The sequence below is a fragment of the Bufo bufo genome, chromosome 3 (genome assembly GCF_905171765.1).
Source record: "Bufo bufo chromosome 3, aBufBuf1.1, whole genome shotgun sequence".
Taxonomy (NCBI): Eukaryota; Metazoa; Chordata; class Amphibia; order Anura; family Bufonidae; genus Bufo; species Bufo bufo.
In genome coordinates, this window is record NC_053391.1 from 648,075,805 (window position 1) to 648,103,339 (window position 27,535).

The 27,535-nt window shown below is 46.4% G+C and overlaps 1 protein-coding gene across 1 annotated transcript in view; it reads left to right on the forward strand.

The window, feature by feature from the left end:
• Window positions 1-2,999: 2,999 nt before the first annotated feature.
• DDX10 (DEAD-box helicase 10) overlaps window positions 3,000-27,535 on the forward strand; it is a 207,786-nt gene continuing 183,250 nt past the window's right edge. The window contains exons 1-6 of the mRNA XM_040426259.1: window positions 3,000-3,261; window positions 5,500-5,560; window positions 8,526-8,656; window positions 10,545-10,703; window positions 14,955-15,075; window positions 16,935-17,124. Coding sequence (XP_040282193.1) covers window positions 3,064-3,261; window positions 5,500-5,560; window positions 8,526-8,656; window positions 10,545-10,703; window positions 14,955-15,075; window positions 16,935-17,124 — 860 coding nt within the window. The 5' untranslated portion in view covers window positions 3,000-3,063. The remainder of the gene's footprint in view (window positions 3,262-5,499; window positions 5,561-8,525; window positions 8,657-10,544; window positions 10,704-14,954; window positions 15,076-16,934; window positions 17,125-27,535) is intronic.

The following is a 27,535-nucleotide window of genomic DNA, read 5'->3' on the forward strand; positions in this document are numbered from 1 at the left end:
GAATAGATTTCTGAGGAGAGGATACCCGGAGTAGACACTCAAAAAAGCTTTCAAGTACTCCATGGCCACGGACAGAAATCAATTCTTGGGGCCCCTAAAAAAACAAAAAAAAATCCTCAAGAGAGGATAGTAAGAGTGATTGGGACATATAATAATGCCCATGAAAGAGTATTTGAAATTCTCAGGAGATATTGGGGCATTTTACGAACTGATAGGGATATGATTGATATACTCCCACCGAGATCAGCTATTACCTTTAGAAGAGGGAAATCCATCAAGGACCGTCTGGTACACAGTCTTTATACAACACCAAAGACTGAAGGGACGTGGCTAGAAAGGAGACCTCTGGGAATGTTCAGATGCAGTGGATGCGTGGCTTGCCCATTTATCACCACATAAAAAACATTTAGGAGTGTCTCGACTGGAAAAACCTATGAGATTAGGGACTTTGCAAACTGTAGAACACGTCAGTACAAGGGAAGAGGCAAAGACAAAATCCAAAAGCAAGCCGAGTTCAAAATCCGAGAGGTAGCGTCAAGGTTCAGGGAGCAGGCAGAAGAGGTGTCAGGAAGCAGATCAAAGGGTCAAATCAAAGGTAAGCTAAATAACAATAATAATAATACACAGCCTAAGGGACCAAAATCACAGGCAACCTGTGGCCAGCAGGTTGCCTGTATTTATAGTGGGGAGTGAGGGTCATGTGACGTGGCCAGCGTCACATGACCGACAGACAAACAAGTCGAGCACCGAGTAATCAGCTCGGCGCTCAAGGCAGACCTAGGAGCAGGGAGCCTCCCAGCCAGCAAAAGCCGCCCTGGGAACTAGGCTGAACACAGATCCTCGCTCCCGAAGCTAAGCAGCAGGTCTGCGGCTAATTTGCACAATTTTACCACTTTGCACTGGAATATACAGACTGTACCGGATTTGGACTTTTTTGATTCACAGTTCATAGATTTGTGTTTGCAGTCACTAACCTCAATTTCCATATTGCTATTTATGAGGTACAGTTATTTGCTATAAGTAGAGACAGGAATTTCATTTAAGCTATATTATCCGTTGTCTAGCAGCTACCCCATCCAGCTCATTATTAGAGTGGCAGGATTATTAATATTTTATATTTGATATTGTGGTGTATATTTTTATATATATTTTATATTATATATTTCGGACTTGTTATATAGTACACGGATTCACTTGTATTTATTCCCTTTGATATCTGCATCCACATAATAAATATATTTAGTGATGCTACATTGATCCTGTGTGTGTCCAGATATATGAGTGCCCACTCATCTCATTTTTAATTACATGCAATTACAAAAGTGATCAGATCCAGCTGCTGGTTTGAAAATCGTAGAATAGTTTTCGTGGGACAAGCCCTTTAAAGGGAATCTGTCATCAGGTTTTAGCATATTAAGCTGTTACCATTGCAATGTTCAATAAACTACCTTCTTTCCAGCGATTTTTCGGTTATGCTAATGCACAGTGACACTATTGAGGCTGTGGCCCTCAGGAGCCGTAGGATAGGACAGGCGCAGGCAGTCGGCGATACTGCGGCTGCGCGAGATTTCATGCGCAAGAAAGGATGAAGCAAGGTTCGTATGTTAAATAATATGACGTAGCGGAGGGGGGCGCCGCCGTTCAGCTCGGCTGGGGGAGGAAATTTATGAGGAGGCGTGCTGGGCACTGCAGGGGGCGTTACTGGGCTCTAGAGGAGAGGAATAACGCCCCTCTGGGCACCTTGAAGGTTCATTAGCATATCTGAAAAATCACTTTTTTATCTAAATGACATAAAAAAAGAAAGAAGACCCTGGAAAGAAGGTACCAGTAGTTTATTGAACATTGCAATTGCAATTGTAACAGCTTAATATGCTAAAACCTGATGACAGATTCCCTTTAAAGGGTTTCTGTCACCCCACAAAACTCATTTTTTTTTTGTTGGGATAGTTAGATTCCTTATAGGGCGATATAGGAGAATATAATAGTCTTACTTACTTTCATGCGGCCGATTCTTTATAAAACGAAGTTTTATAATATGTAAATGAGGGCTCTACCAGCAAGTAGGGCGTCTACTTGCTGGTAGCCGCAGCAGCAATCCGCCCCCTCGCCGTGTTGATTGACAGGGCCAGCCGTGATCTCATCCTCCGGCCGGCCCTGTCAGTAATTCAAAAATCGCGCGCCTCTGGTCATTCGGCGCAGGCGCTCTGAGATGAGGAGGCTCGTCTCCTCAGCACTCCCTCAGTGCGCCTGCGCCGATGACGTCTTCTCTTTCGGTGATGTCATCGGCGCAGGCGCACTGAGGAGACGAGCCTCCTCATCTCAGAGCGCCTGCGCCGAATGACCAGAGGCGCGCGATTTTTGAATTACTGACAGGGCCGGCCGGAGGAGGAGATCACGGCTGGCCCTGTCAATCAACACGGCGAGGGGGCGGATTGCTGCTGCGGCTACCAGCAAGTAGACGCCCTACTTGCTGGTAGAGCCCTCATTTACATATTATAAAACTTCGTTTTATAAAGAATCGGCCACATGAAAGTAAGTAAGACTATTATATTCTCCTATATCGCACTATGAGCAATCTAACTATCCCAAAAAAAAATAAATGAGTTTTGTGGGGTGACAGAAACCCTTTAAAAGCAGAAAAATTCTAATTTAGAAAATTGAACATTTTTCCAAATTTTTGGTAAATTTGGGATTTTTATACGTAAAGAAAAAACATGTCGACTCATAGTGACCACCAACATGAAGTACGATGTCTCTGAATGGCTTGGATAAGTAAACGCATTCCAGCGGTACCATATAAAGTGACAAGTGTCAGATTTGAAGAATAGGGCTCTGGCTGTCCCTGTAATTACTACACTGGCTGTCCCTGTAATTACTACACTGGCTCTGTCCTCTGTGGTATTCCCTATCACAGCTGGTTCTCTGGTGCGTTCCACAGCTCAGCCCCGGCCAGAACGTCACTGTCCGTGTGCGAGTAAAGCTTGTTGAATGACGTCATCAGTGAGCGCCCGGCACACGTGTGTCCCGGAAGCAGTGGGTGGCCGAGCTCCGTGCCGAGTGCGGATGATGGGGGAGCCGAGTGACGGGAAGAAGAAGCCGCTCATCAATGACAGGAATGACCCGGTGAAGAACTTCGAGCGCTGGAAGAAGAAGTACACCAGGAAGAAGGAGAAGTGCAAGTTCCGCAGGAAGCAGAACAGGAGGCCGGAGTGGCAGATAGAGAGGGACAGCATCGGCCACCTGGTGCGGCGCTACGGGGAGGTAAGGCTCTGAGCCCTCACTGTCTCTGCAGGTCAGTGTCTCATCGGTTTCAGGATACTTGCTGTCAGTGAATGAACACACGTCTTTACCTTCAGAAACAGCAAACCTAGCCAGTCCTACTCTCAGAGGAGAAGTGGGTCCAGCTGTATCATGTGACGGGTTGTCTAGCCTGTAAACAATAACATTCTCATTCACTGACCGCAAGCTAATATCCTGACAATTGTGGGGAATTGAAAAGGACCATATTTACTAATGTCAAAAATCTGTCTAAAAAGTGGCGCAAATTGGTGCTTTTAGGGTTTCTACACTGTTTGGATCTGTTCACCAAGGGGGCAGGGCTTGGCAGGAAAGGGGGGTTGTTAAGAAGCTACAATTCTGGTGCAAAGTAAAAGCCGACCAATGGTTATAGAATGAGGGAAGTGTCTGTCCCTGCACCACACGTGTCCGCCAGCCCCTTAGGGTGGATGGCATTCTGACGCGCTCCCTGTGCCTCGTGCACAGCTCAGCAGGGAGGTTACCATGACATGCCTGGGGGCCTCCAGCAGCATCCAGGCTGTCAGATAACCGATCTAAGCCTGATTGATGGCTGCCTAACCTCACAGATACCACCCACGATTGCTGTTGAATGTGGCATCTGAGGGGTTATATTACAGCTTTTGGCGTGATCGCAGTTACCCGTTATTGTGGCCCGGTGCCTGCTGTATTAGGCTACATGCACACGACCGTAGGTGTTTTTTTTTTTGTGGATCCATTGTAACAATGCCTAAAACGGACAAGAATGGGACATGTTATATTTTTTTGTGGGGCTACGGAACGGACATACTGATGCGGAAAGCACACGGTGTGCTGTCAGCATTTTTTTGCGGACCCGTTGAAATTAATGGGTCCACATCCTGTCCGCAAAAAAAAACGGAACGGACACGTATATGTATACATACAAACAACATTCGTGTGCATGTTGCCTAGGGTACTTTTACACTTGAGGCAGAGGATTCCCGGATCTGGCAATCCGGACGCAAACAGATGACATTTGTCAAACGGATCCGTCTGCCAAATGCATTGAAATACCAGATCTGTCTCATCTGGAAAAAAACGGATCAGGTATTAATTTTTTTGCATTATTAAAGCCGGGTCCGTTTTGCCGGAACACTTAATGCTGGATCCGACACTTATACATTTCAATGGAAATTATTGCCATTCCAGCAAGTGATCAGTATTTTTTGCTAGAGAGAAAACTGCTGCGGTATTTTCTCCGTCCAAAAAATGTAAGAGGGACTGAACTGATGCGTCCTGAACGGATTTCTCTCCATTCAGAATGCATGGGGATAAAACTGATCAGTTCTTTTCCGGATTTGAGCCCCTAGGACGGAACTCAATGCCGGAAAAGAAAAACGCTAGTGTGAAAGTGTCCTAATACAGATGGGACCCGCCGCGTATGGAGCAGGCTTACCACAGCATCCCGCTTCTTACAAGCGCTCAGCCGCTGTGACGTACGGGTGGCTGAAGGGGTTAAAGAGGCCCTTAACTGTATGATGGAAAAAAATGACTTTTTAATATGCTGTGGTTTTCTACTTTCTCATAATTTTCCGAATCAAAACCTGCGTCTGCTGTCCGTACATTGAGATCTGATCTTGAATGTGTCCTCTTCACACAGCTGCTGACTTTGTTACAGTGTTTCAGGGCTCTGCCAATCTGCAGTCCGGAAATGACAGAACATTGGGCAGACTGATATACCGTATAGCTTCCATGCATTGTGTTCCAGATCTGGACTCTTAAAGGGGTTGTCCACACCGTGATATTGATTGCCTTTCCTAGGGATAGGCGGTCAATATCAGATCATCGGGGGTCCGACACCTGTCACCCCTGCTGATCGGCTGGCTGTTATGTCATCGCCCCGGAACCAGGCACATTGTTCCCCATTGAGTCAGAGCCAGGAGAGATCTCGGAGTGCTCATCCGGCAGCTGTTGAGAGTGTTTGGGATGTAATAAAAATGTTCCGTGTTCAGAGATGTTGACGGGCAGAGAAGGGGCGACGCCGATTGCTTAATTCTAGATGTGCCCTATCCATTCTTTGCCGTGTGTGTAAGCAGCCGTGATCCTCACACGCTCACTGAACCTGTAGCATGTAGGCTCTTTTCTTCAGAGCTGGGGCATAATAAGAACTGCAGCAGTAATGTTCCTTTTTTTTTTTTTTATTTCTAAAAGATTTAAACACCTATTTTTTTTTTTTTTTCTTAGATTAACGCCAGTGAAATAGTTAAATTTTCAGATTTCCCTTTGTCGAAAAAGACCCTGAGAGGTGAGTACAGTAGAAGGTTTCATAGATGTTAACATGCGCAAAAAAAAAAGTCATCAGTCAGGGGCCCCCACAGGCATGATGGGGTCGTTGGCGTTTTACATACTGCTTGTATTTTTTGCGTTCCATTAGTTTTCTTTTTTAGTTGTTTAGATTTTACCAACAAAACCTAATTTTCTTGTATGGATTAAATGGACATTTGTCCGCACTGATGGCACGTTGTGGTTCTGTCCCATCGATCCTGGTGATGGCTGGAACAAAGTGGCAGCGGCACTAGGGACGTGCTGTGTCTTCTGGGTCTCTGGAGGCTGCATGGTCGACCATTGACTGGGGTTGTCACCATACCAAAATTTTGATTCGATTTCGATACCATAAAAAAGTATTGCGATACTCGATACCACTCGGAAAAAAAGAAAACGCCAAAAAAGCCGCGTGCATTCCACATTTTATGGAACGTATGGCCCATAATCGAACAGTCCGATCCTATTTTTTGGGGAAACTGGGTGAATAAAAAAAAAAATGTCGAATTGCGCAGTTTTTATTTATTTTCTCTTCTGTTACGGCGTTCACTGCATAGGAGATTTAAAAAAATATTTTAATAGTTTGGACTTTTCGGGTGTGGCGATATGTAATGTTTATATATTTCATATGTAAAATTAGGAAAGGAGCTGCCATCAGTGGCAGTTAACCCCCTAAGGTGCTGCACCTCAAGGGTTAACTGCCGCTGATCGCAGCTCCCTGTCATAGAGGTTGGGTGCTGGCTATGTGATTCTGCTGACGGCACCCGCTTCCTGTATCTGTATTAAACGTTAGTTATTTTCATTGGTGGCGCAGTGGCCACAGCCCCTCCCCCTCCTCTTGTCCTCCCACCTCTCATTGGTGACAGCAGCAGCACAGGGGGGAGGGGGAGACACTGCTTCCTTCTCACCTGTGCTGCTGAGGGAACATGGCGCGCGCTGAGAGCAGCGCGATCCATGTTCTGTGATACTAGGCTGTGCAGTAGTGCAGCCTAGTATCGGTAAAAAGCAAATCCCGATATTGAATCGATACCTGGCAACCCTGCCATTAACTATGACGTGTAGCATAGCGCAGCACTAGCTCTGCTGCCACGTTGTTGTAGTCCAAAGATCTGACCTTGATTTAAAGGAATTATCCAATATACAGTCCTGATCAAAAGTTTAAGACCACTTGAAAAATGGCAAAAAATCCTATTTAGCATGGGTGGATCTTAACAAGGTTCCAAGTAGAGCTTCAACAGGCAACAAGAAGAAATGGGAGTGAGACAAAACATGTTTTTCAGCTGATCGAAAGTTTAGGACCACATGCCTTTTAAAAGGCCAAATCTGTGCAAAGATGTGGATTCATTGTATTTTCTGTCAGGTAGTCACACGTTGTGATGGCAAAGGCAAAAAAACTCTCCCTTTTTGAACGTGGTCGGGTTGTTGAACTGCATAAGCAGGGTCTCTCACAGTGCGCCATCGCTGCTGAGGTGGGACGCAGTAAGACAGTCATTTGGAATTTCTTAAATGATCCTGAGGGTTATGGAACAAAAAAGTCAAGAGCCGGAGGATCCAATTGGCTGTCCGTCAAGACACTGGACGATCCTCGACCCAAATTAAGGCCCTTACTGGTGCTGACTGCAGCCCCATAACCATCAGACGGCATCTGAGACTGAAGGGCTTCAAAAACAAAAAATGTCTTCAAAGACCTCGTCTCCTTAAACGCCACAGAACTGCTCGTTTGGACTTTGCAAGAGAGCACCAAACATGGGACATTCAGAGGTGGAAGAAAGTTTTATTCTCTGATGAGAAAAAATGTAACCTTGATGGTCCTGATGGTTTCCAACGTTACTGGCATGACAAGCAGATCCCACCTGAGATGTTTTCTACGCGCCACAGTGGAGGGGGCGCCATAATGGTCTGGGGTGCTTTTTCCTTCAGTGGAACAATGGAGCTTCAGGAAGTGCAGGGGCAGCAAACGGCCGCTGGCGATGTCCAGATGTTGCAGAGAGCATTCCTCATGACTGAGGGCCCTCGTCTGTGTGGTAACGACTGGGTTTTTCAACAGGACAAGGCTACAGTACACAATGCCCACAGGACAAGGGACTTCTTCCAGGAGAATAACACCACTCTTTTGGCCCATCCTGCGTGTTCCCCTGATCTAAATCCAATTGAGAACCTTTGGGGATGTATGGCAAGGGAAGTTTACAAAAATGGACAACAGTTCCAGACAGTAGATGGCCTTCGTGCGGCCGTCTTCACCACTTGGAGAAATGTTCCCACTCACCTCATGGAAATGCTTGCATCAAGCATGCCGAAACGAATTTTGGAAGTGATAAACAATAACGGCGGAGCTACTCATTACTGAGTTCATGTTTGGAAGTTGGATTTCTGTTTTGGGGGGTTTAGTTTTTTTTTGGAGGTGTGGTCCTAAACTTTTGATCAGCTGAAAAACAGCCTGTTTCAGTTTATTCGTTGTTTTCATTAAATTGAATGCTCCAAAAATGTTTTGTCTCACTCCCATTTCTTCTTGTTGCCTGTTGAAGCTCTACTTGGAACCTTGTTAAGATCCAGCCATGCTAAATATGATTTTTTGCTATTTGTCAAGTGGTCTTAAACTTTTTATCAGGTCTTTATTAAAAAACAGAAACTGTCGCCCATTTCATCCCCGCTGCTCCCAGCGATCCTCCCCACTGCAGTAATGACGATGTACACCATAATCTTTCAAATTGCTGAACTTTTTAAGTGTGTTTTTTATTTTATTTATTTTTTTAAGACCAGTATGTTGAAGGAATGACTTTTTTTTTTTTTTATCCTCTTAACTATACGGGAAAAATGGCCTAAATAACACGTGATATGGAAAAAACTGCAGAAATTTCTATGGCCTTTGTTTTTGACCAGATAAAATTAGTGTGTATAGACCCTCGAGCGTTCAAAGGTTTTCATTGGCTGACTTGGTTTGGTTGCAGGTTTGGTTGAAGCTCAGTACCGGTTACCCACCGAGATACAGAAGCAGACCATCGGCCTGGCATTACAAGGGAAGGATGTTCTCGGAGCTGCTAAAACTGGATCAGGAAAGACCCTGGCATTTATTATTCCTGTAAGTCGCTGTTTTCCGATTTCTCATTGTGTAGTGATCACAGCCATAGTGAAGGGTCTTAGAGTCAGACTCCCGTTTGAACATTGTGAACTTCTCATAGTTTAAAGGGAACCTGTCACCACAAAAATGCAGCGTATTCTGCAGGCAGCAGGTTATAGAGCAGGAGGAGCTGAGCAGATTTATATATAGTTTTATGGGAAAGAATTCAGTATAACTTGTATTTCATTCATTTATATTCCTGCTAATCATGGAGGCGGTCCTATCAGTGATTGACAGCTCTCTCTGTATACACAGCTATATAGGGAAGGCTGTCAATCACTGATAGGACCGTCTCCTGGACCTCAAAGCCCAGAATGAGCAGGAATATAAATTAAATTAAATAAAATACACAGTTTACAAAATCTTCTCCCATAAAGCTATATATCAATCTGCTCAGCTCCTCCTGCTCTGTAACCTGCAGCTCAGACACCGTGTTCAGCGTGACAGGTTCCCTTTAAGGTCGTTCTGTAGCTGATTGGAATTTGGCATCATGGTTGTTAACTTAAAGGGATTTTCTGGGAGTATATTATTGATGACCTATCCTCAAGATGGGTCATCAGTATTTAACTTTCAGAAGACTTCTTTAGAGGGATTTCCCAGGATTGACATGTTTTTAAAGACCAACCCCTTCCCTATAGACTTGTGAAGGGAAAGATACCTACATACCTCGCCCCTTATGCTGTGTGTCTCAGGCTGTCTTCTCTGTTCTTTGGTCCCTCCATTTAGACTGCGATGGGATCACATGAACCGCTGCAGCCAATGACTGGCCTCAGTGGTGATGTATCCCCAGACGGCCCCTGACTCACCTGTGAGGTGCCACTTGGGCACCAGTCACTGGCAGCAGCCCATGCCAGGTGCTTACATGAAGGGGCCGAAGTGCAGTGAAGAGATCCTGGGACCCACCGAGCTGGAACCTTGTGGCAGGGAGTAGGTAAGTATGCTTGACTTTCCAGGCCTGGCAGGTAGAGGGTGCTGTTTAAAAATCACGTCAATCCTGGGTAACACCTTTTTAAGGATGGTTTCACACACAATTTTCTTTTTAAGCCGCAGTTTTTTTTTTGTTTTTTTTTATTGTTTTTTTTTAAACTATGGTAATGCTTGGATAAATCCTTATGTAGCCAAATGACAGCTATAGAGGAAATGTAGCATTACATAGTGGATATTCGGATGACTGGCTGACCGTGTCACACACAGACTGATTAGGGTGGCCACAATGGAAGCCACTTACAGATCCTTACCTCCCTAAGACAAACCCTCTGACAGGGGATGGTGGTGGTTTGGTCTCTGGTATGACCATTTGACATCGGCCTCTTTCCAGCCTCCAGATGCAAAATGATTATATTGATCGATGCCAATCTCTTCTTGATCATGGAGCCTTTTCATTTTGTGTGTTAGCCGGATATAGTTACACTAAACTCTCGTATTAAGGTTTTTATGCTCTGCGCATTTATGACATCTCTACACCGTTTGCCATAAATGCTCACTAGATGTGGCTCCCACTTCTAGTACCTGCTCCTGTCTCAAGATTGGGACCCGGCCGCACACCGCCTGAAATGGAGAGAAGTTGCACCTGCACAGCTCTGTCCATTCACTGCTATGGGACTTCTGGAAATAGCAGCACCTGCAGCACCTGACGGGGCCCCATTCTCGATATAGGAGCTGGTACCAGAGGTGGGACCTGTACCTATCCTGTAGATATGAAATAAATGTCCAGATGGGAATAGTCCTTTAACTTCAATGGTTCACAACATGTCCTGTCCACGGCTTATTGATGGCTTGAATTTGCTGTTTTAGCACAGATCGCTCCTGCTTGATGTGTTGCTATGTGTTACTTTCTTGTCTCCTGCAGGCACTTGAATGCCTGTATAGGCAGCAATGGACAGCAGATGATGGACTCGGTGTCCTTATAATCTCTCCCACTAGAGAACTGGCTTATCAAACCTTTGAAGTCCTCAGGAAGGTGGGCCGGAAACATGAGTTTTCTGCAGGACTTATCATTGGAGGAAAGGTGAGTTGTATTTTCTATTGATATCATTAAAGGGGTTTTCTGACTCTCTTTAACTGTTAACTTATCCTCTGGATCGGTCATCGGCATCTGATCATCTGTTTGAGAAGGCACCGGCGGTCCGCTAAGTGCCGCAACCTTCTTGCAATTTATTCTAGGCCAGTAATGTCAAGTTCATTGGTCACATGGCCTCGGTGCCGCTCAGTCTCATCAAAGTGAATGGGGCTAAGCTGTGATACAAAACACAGCTGCTATACAATCTGTGGCGCTCACAGGAGCGCTGGTGCCTTCTCAAAAAGCTGATCGACGGGGGTCCAATGTGTTGGACCCCCACTGATCAGTTAGAGAGGGTCATTTATTTACCAGAAATATGCCTATATTAGCAATCTGCAACTTCTACCCGCTCACGCCAGGTCTAAAAAAAAAAAAAAAAAGGGGGCATGGTGTGGAAAAGGACGGGTGTTTTTTGGCTTCTGTACATAGGAGTTCCATCTCCATCCATGCATCAGAGATCAGAGTTCACAGGTGGACTTTAGAGGGCCTACAGCCATCACACATAGTGCACACAGGATCAGCACCATGTGTCATGGTGTGGGCCGCCATTAGTTGCAATGGCCGTTCCCGTCTGGTATTTTGTGATGGAAATTGAGCCTTCGGTATATCCAGGATATTGTGGAATCGGCTCTACGGTTTATTTTGTTTCAATTATGATGTGGTGTTCAAACAAGATAACGCCATCCACACGCTGTTCGCCCTAGACAACGTTCTCTTCATCGTATCCAGGAGCTCCCCTTTCAGAAAAATGTGAGATTGCAAATACTTTGAATATCCCACCACCTACGGTACAAAATATAAAAAGAGAATCTGGAGAAATCCATGTGCGCAAGGGACAAGGCCGACGGGCAATACTGGATGCTTGTGATCAACCGGCCCCCAGGCAGCACTGCAATAAAAATGGCCATGATTCTGTACTGGGATTCACTGGATGGGCTCAGGAACACTTCCAGAAACCAGTGTCTGTGAACGGTGTGCAATCCACTAATGCGGGTTAGAGCTGTACAGTGCAAAGCTGAAGCCATATGTGAACGCGATCCAGAAACGCCTCTGTCTTCTCTTGGCCAAAGCTAATTTAAAATGGACTGAGGCAAAATGGAAAACTGCTCTGTGGTCAGATGAATCAAAATGTGAAATTCTTTTTGGAAAACGAGGACGCCTTGGTCTCTGGACTCAAGGGGAGAGGGACCATCTAGCCTATCAGTGCACAGTTCAAAAGCCTGCATTTCTGATGGTATGGGGTTGCATTATTGCCTATGCCGTGGGAAGCTTACACATCTGGAAAGGCATTGTAAATGCTGAACAGTATATAGGGGTTTTAGAACAACGTATATGTTCCCATCCAGACAATGTCTCTGTCAGGGAAGGCTTTGCATATTTCAGCAAGACCATGCTAAACCACACACTGCGTCCATCACAACAGCATGGCTTCTCAGAAGAAGAGTCTGGGTGCTGAATTGACCTGTCTGCAGCCCAGACCTTTCACCAATAGAAAACATTTGGCGCATCATGAAACGAAAAGTCCGGCAAAGAAGACCCAAGTCTATGAGCAGGACCCTACATCAGACAAGGGGACAACATTTCTCTCCCAAAACTCCAGCAATTGGTCTCCTCACCCCGATGTTTACAGACTGTTGTTAAAAGAAGAGAGGATGCTACACCGTTGTTTTTGAAATGCATTGCTGTCATCAAATTCTAAATGAGTTTTATTTTTTTCATGAAATGGTAAAATATCTCACATTAACCACTTCACATCTGCCCATAGGATATAAACGTCCCATGGGTGGAACGTCCATTCAGAGATGGCGGCTGCATGCTAATCGTGCAGCTGCAGAGCGGGTAGTCAGCTGCCAGTGACAGCAGGGCACCCCAGAGAGAAGGCAGAGACAGCTCCCAGGTGTCCCTGCCTTGTAAATCGCTGCATACACAGCGCTCACCGAGCGCTGTGTATACAGAGAAGGAAGCGCTACCGGGGCCGGGAGAGTGCAGGAGCTGTTGGGTCTTCTACAGACCTCGATCAGCCCTGCTCTGACGCTGTATTGCGCTGTACAGCCTCTCTGGGGGGTGTATTACTCCTGTGTAACTGGGGCTACTATGTCAGCCCCAGTTACAGGAGAAATCAATAGTGTGGAAAAAAAAAAAAGTGAAGTTAAATGTCCCCTAGAGCAGTGTTTCCCAACCAGTGTGCCTCCAGCTGTTGCAAAACTACAACTCCCAGCATGCCCGCACAGCCAAAGGCTGTCCGGGCATGCTGGGAGTGGTAGTTTTGCAACAGCTGGAGGCACACTGGTTGGGAAACACTGCCCTAGAGGTCTTGTATGACCTTATGGGGACACAAAATGTAAATGTAAAATAAAAAAAATAAAGTGTTTTGTAAAAAAAATAAAAATAAATCCCCCAATTAAGTAATTAATTTATATATTTTTTTAAATAGAAAAAATAAAATAAAATAGACATATTTGGTATTGCCGCATCCATAACGACCGGCTCTATAAATATATCACATGATCCACCCCGTCCGATAAACACCATATAAATTTTTTTTAAAAAAAAGCTATTATTGTCACCTTGCATCACAAAAAGTGCAACTCCAAGTGATCAAAATGGCATATGTACCAATAAAACTGTCACCTCATCCCGAAAAAAATGAGCCCCTACATAAGAAAGACGCTCAAAAAGTAAAAAAAACTATAGCTCTCAGAACATGGAGACATTAAAGCATCATTTTTTTTTTTGAAAAGTGCTATTATTGTGTTGAAATAAATAAATAAAAAGTATACATATTGGGTATTGCCGCGTCCGTAACAACCAGATCTACAAAAATATCATATAACCTAACCCCTCAGATGAACACCGTAAAAAATATTAAATAAAAAGTGCCAAAAAATCATAAAGGCGTATGCCCCCCCAAAATAGTACCAAAATGGCTCTGACTATGGAGACACTAAAACATAATTTATTGGGGTTTCAAAAATCCTATTATTGTGTAAAACTTAAATAAGAAAATGTATATATATTAGGTATTGCCACGTCCGTAATGATCTGCTCTATAAAAATGTCACATGACCTAACCCCTCAGATGAACGCTATAAAAACAAAAAAAATGATCAAAAAATCATATGTACCAATAAAAACGTAAACTCTAACTGTAAAAAACAAGCCCCTGCACCAGACGATCTGCATAAAAAAATAAAATGGCGTTCAGAAAATGGAGACACAAACAATAAATAAAAAAATAAAAAAGGCTATATTACGTAAAACTCAAACAAACAAAGAAAGTAGAGATATTTGATATCATTGCGTTCGTAACTACTTGGTCTATAAAAATTGCACATGATTTACCCTGTCAGATGAATGTTGTAAAAAATAAAAACCGTGCCAAAACAGACATTTTTTGGTTACATTGCCTCACAAAAAATGTATAGAGCAATTAAAATTATATGTACCCCCAAATAGTACCAATAAAACTGGCACCTTTTCCCCTAGTTTCCAAAATGGGGTCACTTTTTGGGAGTTTCTACTGTAAGGGTGTATCAGGGGGGCTTCAAATGGGACATGGTGTCTAAAAACCAGTTTAGGTACCGGTAAATCTGCCTTCCAAAAACCATACGACGCTCCTTTTCTTCTGCGCCCTGCAGTGTGCCCTTACATCAGTTGACGACCACATGTGGGGTGTTTCTGTAAACCGCAGAATCAGGGTAATAAATAATGAGTTTTGTTTGGCTGTTAACCCTCGATGTGTTAAAGAAAAAAATGGATTAAAATGGAAAATCTGCCCAAAAAGTGAAATTTAGATATGTCATCTCCATTTTCCTTTAATTTAATCAAGAACAATTTGTCAGAAGGGCTTGGATAAGTGAAAGAGTTCCAAAGTTATTACCACATAACGTGACACATGTCAGATTTGCAAAATGAGGCTCTGTCAGGAAGGGGGAAATGGCCCGGATGTGAAGTGGTTAAACATCTGAACTGTGTTTTAGCATCTACTGTGAATAAAATAAGAGTCTATGGGATTTCCAAATCGCTGCTTTCAGTTTTTATTTTCATTTTACCCAGCGCCCCAACTTTTGTGGATTTGGAGTTGTACTTTCTCAGCCCAGTCACACAAAGTTTTAAATTTTCCGGTTGTGTGATTGCTTCTGTAAATTAGGCCATGCATTCTAATGGGTCCTTTTTGTATATTTTTCATTGTTTTTTTAGGACGTAAATGAAGAATCTATGCGCATCCATCGCACAAACATACTAATCTGTACCCCTGGGCGTTTGCTGCAGCATATGGATGAGACCTCCTTATTTAACGCCTGTAATCTCCAGATGTTGAGTGAGTAGTGGTCTGCCCAGTTATGTATGCAGTGTAAGACGCACAGCTTTGTGCCCCTCGTAAGAACAGAGCCACTCGCTGCTCTTATCTGCCAGTTTGACACACAGGTAACACTATAGAGAAAAGCGGGTGTTCATGTGCTTGTTCCATTAATTATGACGGAGTTAACGCCTTACAGGCATCCTGTTTGATGCAATCAGACCCTCACCATTGCTCTTGTTGCCCCCTCCCTCACTGATCTGCCACTGCCTGGCCCTGTCAATCAAAACAGCCATGGCGGGGCTGGCCACAGGAAGGAGCGGAGCTTGGGTGCGACAGGAGCAACGGTGATGCCCGCGTTGCACCGAAGGCCAAATTTGCATATTAAGAAAGCAGAGCCTCAGATCAGCAAAAGAAAAACAGAATTTTAATCAGGTGAACAACAGCTGTGTGTCTATTCGGGCAGATCGATGAGGAGGTTTCTCTTGATAGATTCCCTTTAAGGGGTTGAAAGGGTATTAGATATTCAGTAAATAAATGTGGTTCTTTGTGTAATGAAAAGTTTTCCAGTATTCATTCTGTATCAGTTTCTCAGTTTTCTAGATCTCTGCTTGCTTGCATTCGATAGGAGGCTTCATTGTTTACTTCCAGTGGATAAAATCTTTCCTTGCCATGTGATGGGCCTACAGGAGCTCAGTCATGTTAGATGGCGAGTCAAATGAGAGCTGTCGTGGTGTCTATACTTGTTATCATTAGTCCCTCTATAATTAGAAGAGACATCTAAGGGGGGACATGATTAACCTGTACAAGTATATAAATGGGCCACACAAAAAATACAGTGAAAAACTGTTCCATGTAAAATGCCCTCAAAAGACAAGGGGCGCTGCCTCCGACTGGAGAAGAAAAAGTTCAGTCTCCGGAACCCTCAAAGCTGCTTTACTGTAAGAACTGTGAATCTGTGGAATAGACTTCCTCAGGACGTGGTCACAGCAGGAACAGTAGACAGTTTCAAAAAGGGTTTAGATGTATTCTTAAAAGTAAATAACATTAATGCTTATGAAAATGTGTAGCAATCTGAGTCTCACTTCCTTCTGGGATTCGCGTCTCCACCTATCCCTTGGTTGAACTTGATGGACTTATGTCTTTTTTCAACCGTATTAACTATGTAACTTTTGCAGGAAGGCGTTGACGGAAGGTATGTGTCACCGAGGTTCCTGGCCTCGGTGAAGTAAGAGCCGGTATTTTCAACTGTCAGCGGCAGCTAGTGCTGGTTGACACGTTGCTATGTTAGTATTGGCTGTAAGCTGATCCGGGCCGGCTCTTACTGGGAGTAGCCAAAGTGCTGGGTGGGTGGCTGGTCCCCACGCTCCAGGCCGGGTTTTACTGGCCTATATCAAACCCAGCCAGCAGTCTCAGCTGGGTGTGGTTTACTCCTCTCTGACAGTGGAGCGCTGTCAGTCCCTGGGTGTTTTGGGATCTGAAAACTTGGGCTGGGAGCCGCATGCTGAGAAACAGGCCCTAAAGCCTGCTGTGGACCACAGGTGGAGAAACTGCAAACCAGGTGAAGGTTTTTGCTCTGTGGACTTTTCATGGTGTGAACAAACACCTAGACTGCAAAATGTCACTTTTAGTTTTTTCTTATGTGTGAATAAAACACTAAACTGTTTAAGTTGAAGACTTTGTGGTTGCCTCTATACTGCGTCCGCTAGCCTGTCTACCAGAGCGAATCCTCACACTATGTAGCTATGTATGTCCATATTCACCATAGGGCGTGTTGACATCTAGTGGCTTCATTAGACAACCCCTTTAAGAAAAGACTGCAGATGCTTTTTGCTGGAGAAATTCTTGCATGAATGTGATGTTCTCCGTTCTTGTTTCAGTCCTGGATGAAGCGGACCGGATCTTGGACATGGGTTTTGCAGATACAATGAATGCAATTATAGAGAATCTGCCAGCAAAGAGACAGACTATGCTCTTCTCTGCAACACAGACAAAATCTGTAAAAGACCTTGCCCGCCTGAGCCTGAAAGACCCAGAATACGTGTGGGTGCATGAGAAGGCAAAGTTTAGGTAAGCTGATATTGTATCTGTAATATATATAAAAATACTCAAATTGGTGTACCTACATGTCAAGTCATATATACATTTCAGCAGATGGCATGACTGATCCCGGCACCCGAAATGATCAGCGTTTGAAGAGGAGGCGGTGGTACTCACACGAGCAGTACTTCATCTCCAAGATTGTGCCTTGTCTCAGAAGTCTTGGCGGCGCAATGTAATTGCAAGTTCTTGTTGCATGGGACGAGCACTTGTAATTATACCGCGCCGCCGATGCAAGCGAGACGACGCCCAGTGATTGCATGAACGCTTCAAACAGCGGATCGATGTGGGTTCCGAAATCGGTCATGCCAGCCACTGAAATGAATATATAACTTGACATACACTATTACCTAGATTGGTTGTTTGTTTGATATGCACTGCTTAAAGGGGTTCCAATACTAAAGTGTACCCTGTCCCCATTGGCTGTGTAGTTGTATAAAGTCTATTGTGCTCCTTCAGACATCTTGTCCAAACCACCCAAAACAGGAATTCACTTAATTTACTTAGAATTCGCTTTTTTCCAGGGTGTTAATATTGATAGTCTATTCTTAGAGTAGGGAGGCGGTTGACTCCTAACACTAGCAGATCCGCTCAGAGCACATCATTCACGTTTTGTTTTTAAAGCATATGGTTATGACTGTGCCTGCAAAATGTAAGCCGCTTTCTAAATAGTCACATTAAACATTTCCCACCATTTTGCTGCTACAGAGTGTATGCAACGTCTTTACTTAGCTGCTGATGCTGCTGAATCTGACATAAATCAGTCAGAGCACTGCTCTGCTTCCTCGCAACTGTCTCTGCTCTCCCCTTCACTTCATTTAGGCCGGGTTCACACCTGAGCGTTTTACAGCGCGTTCCTACGCGCTGTAAAATGCTCAACAGGCAAAAACCAATGTTTCCCTATGGGCATGGTTCTCACCTGAGCGTTTTACAGCGCGTACGAACGCGCTGTAAAACTCCCTACGCCCCAAGAAGTACAGGAGCTTCTTTGGGGCGTATTGTCACAGTTTTTCATTGGATGCCTCTGTGGTTAATCACACAAACGCGCGTACTACGCTCTTTTCCAAAATACAAAAAATGCCCCAAAATACGCCTTAAAAACGCCTGTAAAAAGCGCTTATCGAATACGCTCAGGTGTGAACCCAGCCTTAGTGTTAGAGATAGCAGCAAGGAGGGGGAGGAGGTTGCACATGACAGATCAGAGTTGCAGAGAGAGGGGAGAGCACACACACCAAGCAGTTCGCAGGGATAGACTGACATAAGATATGGATCAGCAATCTTCAGCACTCCAGCTGTCGGGAAACAACAACTCCCAATGCGTACACCTGTATGCTTGTTTTCAGAATTCCTATAGAAATGAATGGAGCATTCTGGGAGTAGTAGTTTTGCAACCGCTGGTGTGCCGGAGGTTGCTGACCCCCCATTTTGTGAACTGTGTGCAAGTGTAGAGAGAAGACGGATCATGACAAACTCTACAGGAGGAGGGAGGGGGAATAACGCACTCCTCAGCATCATTGGCTGTCCGTACAAGTAAGACTGCAAGTGCATTTACATTCCCGGAATGAAAGTGTGGTGATACTTGAGAGCTAGTGAATGCAGCAGCATCCTGGACTGCATGGCCATTATGTATAAGGATATTATTGTTATTATTATTATAGACCTCACATCAAGCATGTTCTAGCTCTTTTATTTACTGGATTAGTGCCAGTGCCTGTTGAGTCATTCTTTTACTTGCATTGATGCGTGCCACATAATCATGTGGCCCCTGTGGGGCAAGGATACATTTTGGAGTCACAATAACTCCAGTGCATGCTATGTGAGCATGACCCGAAGCCCACACTGTGGCACGTCGGTGATTGACATGCTGTGCATGAGGCAGGGGCAGCCTACGGAGGTACTGTGCTTGTGCTAAAGCACTTACGCATGCACTGTTGTCCGTGAATTTTTTTGAGTTCATCCTAAAACTCTTATGCTGTGTTGATCTAGAAGAGCTGGAGCATTTTTTTGAGGTGGCCTTTTTTTAGTCACCCAGATGGGGAAATTTATCAAAAGTGTGGAAAGGGAAAACGGTCTTAGTTGTGCATAGCAACCAATCAGATTCAACCTTTAAAGACTATGTACACATTTGGGGGCAATATTTTTTTTTTCATTATTGCATTGTACCGATTTTGAGTTAAAAATCATTTTTTTTTCAATTGGTCTTTATTAAAATTATGGAACCCTTTTTTGTGTACAAAGCTGCAGGGTGGATTTGATTTAAATCACTAGTCAGTAAGGCTTGATTTAAATCATAGTTTTCTACATAAAGACTAATTCTTGCTGGTATAACTTATAATATACAAGTAGATGAAGATTTTTAGAATAACATCTTTTCATATTAGTTTGATTAGGTTGATTCTGTATTCATAGGTTTGTAGAAGTTAGGGTTAAGGACTTTTTCTCGCCCAGTTTCCTTGGGGGACACAGAAGACCTTGGGTATAGCTCATCTCCCTAGGAGGCGTGACACTAAGTGAAGACTGTTAAGCCCCTCCTCCACAGCTATACCCTCAGCCTGGAGAGAGAGACTGCCAGTTTTTGCTTAGTGTCCAAGGAGGCAAGACACTCCCTGCTCTGCAGGGCTGCTTTCTCCTTGTTTCAATTTTAGATTTTTACTTTTTTATTTTCTTTTTGTTCCAGATCATCAGGGATAACAGAGACGCACTAGACCTCTCTGTTCTCCCGGGGTTGAGCTGCGCCAGTGCCGGTCACCCGCACTGCTGCCTCCCCCACAGAAGGCAAGGTGGACCAGGGCAGCCCAGCTCCCCTGCATCCCGCCAGCGCAAGGGTCGCCCGCACGCCAAGTCCCTCCCCCGGCGTCCTGCCACTACGGTGCCAGTAGCTGAAGGGGCGACCCTGCTGGAACGGACCGAGGGTGAAGACGGCTATGGTGAGAGATTGGCTTCTCCAGCCCTACGTCCCCCCCCTCCCCCCTCGGTCTCCTGCGTGCCTGACCCTTACCTGGGCCTATGGACCCTTCTGTCCCTGCTAGACCTAGGCTGGCCCTGGGCTGCCGCAGGTCGACATCTGCTCCCTCTCTCCTGGCCTCCAGGACATTGGCACCCTTGTTCCTACAAGAGGAATGCCTAGGGAGCTGCGGAGGTCCGCACCTAGCTGCCCCTGACGGAGGGGTCATGCAGGCGTCCCACCCTCACAGACCCGGTCTCAGGGTCCCCCTCCCTCTTACCGGCCACTACTTCAGGGCCAGAGGGCCCGCGCCTTGCTGCCACTGACCCTCCCTGCTCTCACCGGTCCAGGGGAAAGGTGGTTGTAGCTGCCGGCAGGGGTGAAATCATATGGAGCGCTGTTCTAGGCCAAGGGCCCGCTCCAGGGGTAAAATGGCTGCCGGGTGCAGGGTCCTGACTTCCGGACACCTGGGTGGGCACCGCGCCCTGCAAAGGAGCGCTTCAACAGCCCCGGCTGACCGTCGGAACCTTCCGGTCGGCCGGGCGCCGAAGTCTTGTGTTCCACTTCAAGACGATCCCGCTCTATCCGGGTCCCCGGCTCGCGGGGTGGGCACCCGCGGCCGGTATGTGCCGCTCCGTAGGCCCGGCTGGTACTTTAGGTACTTGCGGCCCCGGTCAGCCGGGCGCCGCTAAAAATTTAGGCCCCGGCTCTTCCGGCCCGCGGGGTGGGCACCCGCGGCCGGTATGTGCCGCTCCGTAGGCCCGGACGCTACTTTAAATACTGTGCGGCCCCGGTTCGCCGGGCGCCGCTAAAAATTTAGGCCCCAGCTTCACGGCCTACTAGGCCGCAAAAATTCAGGCCTCTGTTGGAGGGGGCTGGAACTTCTCCAGGCGCGAATTTTTCCCGCCTGGAGGTTCCCCCGCCCACAGAGGATAGGCCTGTATGGGTGGATCTGTGCCCTGTAGGTGGCATCTGCCTCAGTGAGGCTGTGTGTTTAAAAAAAAAAAAAAAAAAATATTTATTATATATATGACTTGTGGGCTGCGCAGGACGCTGCAGCCTCATCTCAGAGTGCTGCCTGTATACATGCCCCCCTTCCATAGGCGGCATGGTGTCGCGCTCCCCGGCTGCGGCGCTGCCAGGTTCTTTTTTCCCCTTCTGGGGGTTTTTTTGCCCTCTCCGCGCTACGGCGCTGGTCAAGGTGCAGTTTCTCCGGATACAATGCTGGCCATGTGCACGACCCCCTTACATAGGTGGAACACGGCACTCTTACTGGATTCGCTGCTGGCCATGTGCGTGCCCCCCTTCCATAGGCGGAACGCTACACTCTCACTGGATTCGTTGCCGATCATGTGCATGACCCCCTTTTTTAGGCGGAATACTGCACTTTCACCGGATACGGTGCTGGCCATGTGCACGACCCCCTTCCTTAGGCGGAACTCTGCACTCTCACTGGATTAGCTGCCGGCCATGTGCGTGCCCCCCTTCCATAGGCGGAACGCTACACTCTCACTGGATTCGTTGCCGATCATGTGCATGACCCCCTTTTTTAGGCGGAATACTGCACTTTCACCGGATACGGTGCTGGCCATGTGCACGACCCCCTTCCTTAGGCGGAACGCTGCACTCTCTCTGGATTCGCTGCCTGCCATAGGCATGACTCCCTTCTGTGGACGGCATTCGGCACTCTCACTGGATTCACTGCCAGCCATGTGCATGACCACCTTCCATAGGCGATATGATGTACTCTCATTGGATTCACTACCGGCCTTGGGCATGCCTCCTTCCCGGGTGGCGGCATACATACACTCCCTCGGTCGGTGGTTGTTCTCTCGCCTGTACATTGTTGGCCATGTGCATGACCCCTATACATGCACTCTCTCTGGATCCACCGTCGGCCACATCATGACCCCCCTTCCGTGGGCGGTGTACGCACTCTCACTGGATTCGCTGCCGGCCATGGGCATGCCTCCTTCTGGTGGCATACACACATTCTCACCGACTGCTCGCATTCTCCCTGAATGCGATGCTGGCCTTGTGCATGATTCCCCCCCCCCCCCCTTCCTTTTCTGGGCGGCATACTACGCTCACCAGATACGTTGCTGGCCTTGAGCATGGCCTCTAACATGGGCGGAACGCTTGCGCTCCCCTTGGATACGGTGCTGGCCTTGGCGTGACCACCCCTCATTCCATGGGTGGAATTTTGCACGCTCACAAGATTCAAGGCTGTCCTTGTATGTGCTGTACTGGACTTGCACATGTTCCCCTTCATTGGCGGAGTAGTTACACTCTCACGAAATTTCGGTGTTGGGTGAATTGTCGCACACTCACTTAATGCTAGGATAGCCCTATGCATGTCCCCCTTTTCCCTAGGTGGACCTCCTGCGTTTCCGCTGGATACTGTGTGGCCATGTGCATGGCGCCTTTCTGGGCGAAGTATGGTATGCCCTACTTCTCTGACGTAGGTCCGGCCTTGGGCATCTCCCCCTTTTTGGGGCAGGCCTTTGCATTCTTGCCCACTGCAGTTTGCCAGGTACATTTCCTCCCTTTCGGGGCGGTCAGTTTGCGTTCCATCGCATTCCATATTAGTCTTGTGCATAACTCCTTTCAGTTTGCACTCCCGTAGATACTGTGGCACTCTGTGGCTGGCCCTCTTCGCGGTGTTATATTTTTGCAGTGAGCGGACGTTCTTGTGCGTTGTTTGGGCCGTGTATGCCTTCTCGTCCTGTAGGTGGGTTGGCCTTCTCACTGCTTACGGGGCTACTCGTACGTAGCCTCCTTCCTCCTGCGACATTCTTTTTCTCTTGGGATACGATGATTGCCGCAAGCCTTGCACTATTCTCTAAGGAGATCATTCTGGTGCAGTGTGGTATGATTCTTTCCGGATTGGCGCCCTCGGTGCTTCAGTCTGATCTGCTACCAGGTTCGGGCGCTCTTCTTGGGGAGGTCACCCAACTTCTCTTGGGTGCTCGCTTATACAGGTCCGGGGGACCTCCACCTTGGGTTCTTCAGGGTATTCGCCTTCTGCGTGGCGGTGAACCGGGCGTCTCTGTGTAGCGGTGTTCTGCTTTTGAGCTGTCCTATGGCCTCTCTGTTGCCCACCCCCCCTTTTTTTGTTGGAGGGTGTTATACCGGCCTCTGTCTCGCCTGCCTTTTCTCGCCGGCTCTGTTTGACTCCCACTCGGTACAGATCATTCCGATGTGGCGTCTGTTCCGGCCACGCTTCAGAGGCTGTTCCTTCACTGCCCTTCCCTCTGGGGAGAGCATGTTTGTTCATTTGGATGGTTATGGTGTTCCTTTTCAGTCTCCCTTGTCCACACTGGCTGTACTAGCTGTGTGCCTAGTTACCGGGTCTACCGCTTTCTGTCCTCCCGCTGGGTGCAGATTGCGTTTTTTCCATTCTAGGCAATGTTTCGGCTTTGGATTCACCTTCTCGGTAACTTGGGAGGACTACCATTTGGTCAGGATTGTCTTTTGATCTCCCACACCGGAACTGTAGTCTGTCTTCCTGTGGTGGCTACATTGGCTTCGGCTTTAGCCTGTCTTGTCCTGGCGGTTGCTGGACAGACCCTTCGGTTCCTGTCCGTTTGTCCTTCTGCTTCCCCACTCTGGGGGGATACGGGACAACCTTGCACGGGGGCCGACGGGACCAGTTCTACCGACTGTTCTACCCGTGTTACTGGTCCGCGCCTGATCATTGGGTTTTCACCCGCTTGCCCAGGCGACTCTAGTGGGCTCGCTAGTGTTCGCTTCTAGCCGAGTTTTCGTCCAGGATCTGTGGTAGGACTTAGGGCTTTACCTGGGGTTCTGTGGGAAGCTGGGCGTTCCCCCACTCTGCCTTTCTCCATGGTTCTGTCTTTCTCCAGTCCGGCCTGGACCTGGGGCTGGGACTCTGTTGCTTGAAGTATCAAGTGTCATTCCTGTCCTTCCTCTTTCAGCGTTCCCCGTCCCTCTGGGCCTGTCAGGAACTTCTTCCATGGAGCGGCTCTTGGGTTCCTTTGTACTGCCCTCCGGTACCGTCCTGGGAACTACATACTGGGCTCTTGGCGCTCCAACTTTTCCTTGGAGCCGTTACAGAAGTTCTCTCTACTCCTTCTGTCCTGTACGGTTGGGTTTTCTGTAGCCATCGTGTCTCTGACGGGTGCCTGAGTGGCGGCCCTTCTTGTTCCGAGCCTTCCGTCTTCCCCCAGGACAGGATTGTTCTCCATTGCGTCTCTTCCTTCCTTCTGAAGGTGGTATTTGTCCTTCATTTCATTGAGGCAGTCGTCCTCCCCTTCCCCCCCCCCCCCCCCGGGAACGGACACTTCACCGATTTGGACGTTGTTTGGGCCTTGCAGTTTTTACTTGGAGATCTCCGACTCTTGTCGAGTTCGGTCTCTTATGTTTCCAGGAGGTCCGAGCAAAGGGTTGACGGCCTCCAGGGTGGCTTTCTTCCGCTTTCTCAGAGTGGCTCTTGTTGTGGTTGCCGCACCAAGGGCAGGGTCCTGCTTTTGGTGTCACCATTCATTTGGCCAGGGCCGTCTGTTTTTTCCTGGGCCGGAGGCTTTAGGCTTCGGCCATCCATTTGTGCAAGGCGGTCACTGGTCTTCCTTGCACACCTTACCGAGTTCTACAGGGTGCATACGCGGGCTTCGGCGTATGCTGCCTTGGGCCGCCTGGTCTGCAGGCGGCGGGTTTTTTTGATGCCTTCGGGTGCTTCGCCTTGGTGCTGTGGTCCCTCCCCCTTTGGACTGCTTTTGAACGTCCCAAGGTCTTCTGTGTCCCCCAAGGAAATTGGGCGAGAAAACGAGATTTTTGTATAACTTACCAGTAAAATCTCTTTCTCGCTCTTTCCTTGGGGGACACAGCACCCACCCATTCTTTGTTCTTCTCTGACTGTTTCCGAGTTTGTTTTACCCTTAGGGTAGTTGGCTTGTTGGTTCCAATTTTTTTTTTTTTTTTGGACTTTGCCTTTTCTCACTACTTGGACACGCAACTGGCAGTCTCTCTCTCCAGGCTGAGGGTATAGCTGTGGAGGAGGGGCTTAACAGTCTTCACTTAGTGTCACGCCTCCTAGGGAGATGAGCTATACCCAAGGTCTTCTGTGTCCCCCAAGGAAAGAGCGAGAAAGAGATTTTACTGGTAAGTTATACAAAAATCTCGTTTTCTCAACTCTGTTCATGTTATAACATTTTTGCTGTGAAGATGAGGCATGTGATCTCTGCTGAGTCAAATTCAGTTTTGAGAACTGCAAAAGTAAACCAAGCATCTGTGATAATATCTTGTAGGCAGAGAAACTGCCCAATAATCTTACAAAAACCTCTGGAAGAGCATGACATTGTGAATGGAATAATGGAATTTATTTACCCCAAAAATTTAACATATACAGCCTTATTCTACATAATTAAAAAACTAATCTTTATTTCATGATGGAATAACCTTTGGATGGTAATATATTTTCCTCAAAAAGCATTTTATATTTAAAAAAAAAATCGATTTAAATATATATATATATATATATATATATATATATATATATATATATATATATATATATATAATTTTTTTTTAATTATTGATTTTTATATCCACCCTGCAGAGCGGAGATGCTGAAGTAGCAGCCTGTGGATTTTCTGTCTTTTCCGTCATCTGGGGAGAGGACGGGCTCCTTATCTCTGCTCTTTGACCTTATAAACACTCATTATAGCTCAGTTCTTATCTTACTGATAATGATGTGGCTTAAATAAGTTTTTATGACCTTGTAGTAATTTAGAGATAAGGTTATTAGATGACCAGCACATAGTGAAAGCACCAATCACACAACTTGAAAAACAGTTAACCCTTTGTGACAGAGAAGCTCAATATTTTTAATAAAGGCCAATTGAAAATTTGTAGCCAAAAATGAGTAACATGCAATCGTAAACAAAAATTGCCTCCAAAGGTGTACATAGCCTTTAACTTTCCAAAGGAGCCCTGAAAAATAAAAGGTGGGATCTGATTGGTTGCCATGGGCATGTAAGGTTACTTTCACACTGCCGTTTGGTGCGGATCTGTCATGGATCTGCACAGGCGGATCCGCACCGATAATACAACCACATGCATCCGTTCAGAACGGATCCCTTTGTATTATCTTTAACATTGCCAAAATGGATCCGTCTTGAACACCATTGAAAGTCAATAGAGGACGAATCCGTTTTCTATTGTGTCAGTGAAGACGGATCAGTTTGGCTCAATTTCGTCAGACGGACACCAACAGGCAGCCTCCAGAGCGGAATGGAGACGGAACAGAGGCAAACTGATGTATTTAGAATGCATTAGGGCAAAACTGATCCGTTTTGGACCGCTTGTGAGAGCCCTGAACGGATCTCACAAACGGAAAGCCAAAACGCGAAAGTAGCCTAAGCCAGTTTTCCTTTTCCTTTGCTATAAAAAAAAAAAAGGCTGAAAAAGACTGAACGTTTATAAACCCCGCCCCTAAGAAAAAAAGGGTCCCTTCAAATCGTTTTCTTCATGGTGTATTATTATATTTATTTTTTTTTGGCCCAAAAAAGTCTGACTTGAGTTTTTGCATATATATATATCTACCCGCCCTGCACTAAACCTAAGCTACGACCACCATGAAAAGCGCTCACTGGATTCCACCTCAATGATGAACAGAGCCGAAGCGATCCTCTCCATCTGCACTCGTCTACTCTTCATCTGTTTCCTTCATCTTCTTTAGGTGGGTTCACACACAGGTTTTGGGAAGCCTGTGTGTGAACCCACCTAAAGAAGATGAAGGAAACAGATGAAGAGTAGACGAGTGCAGATGGAGAGGATCGCTTCGGCTCTGTTCATCATTGAGGTGGAATCCAGTGAGCGCTTTTCATGGTGGTCGGTGGTCGTGGCTTAGGTTTAGTGCAGGGCGGGTAGATGGGCTTCATTGGGCTGCATTTACCGCTGGTGTGATGGATGGGGTTTGTATTATGCGGTTCCTTCATTAATGCGGTCATATTTTAAGTTTTAATAAATAGCGCGCAGCTGTCGGAGCGCTTCCCTCTGCCGCCGTTATCTTGTCTTGCACAGCTCGAGATGGAACACTTAATTGACACAGTAATGTGGAGTGTATTTTCAGGACTTCTGATAAATTAAATACTGCGGCAATTAATTAAAATGAGCAATTACGCCCTCCAACTAGCAATTACCAGGCTGTGAGATGAAACCGCTGGGTATGCTCATCGTGCTGCTCGTAGATCCCTGCTGGAAAAAGAGACCTGCTGTGTGTGCGCAGCCATTGAGCCTAACCCTTGTGGAACTAGAAGTCCCAGCACACCCTGTTAGTCTCTCACTTGTGCTCCTGGAAACGTTATGATGTCTGTAGGACCTTTAAGTATTCCCAGGCACACCGTAAATGCCTGATAGTTGTGGGTCTTGGTCTGTCCCTTGGGACCCTCACCTATCGGGAGAACAGGGCCCCCG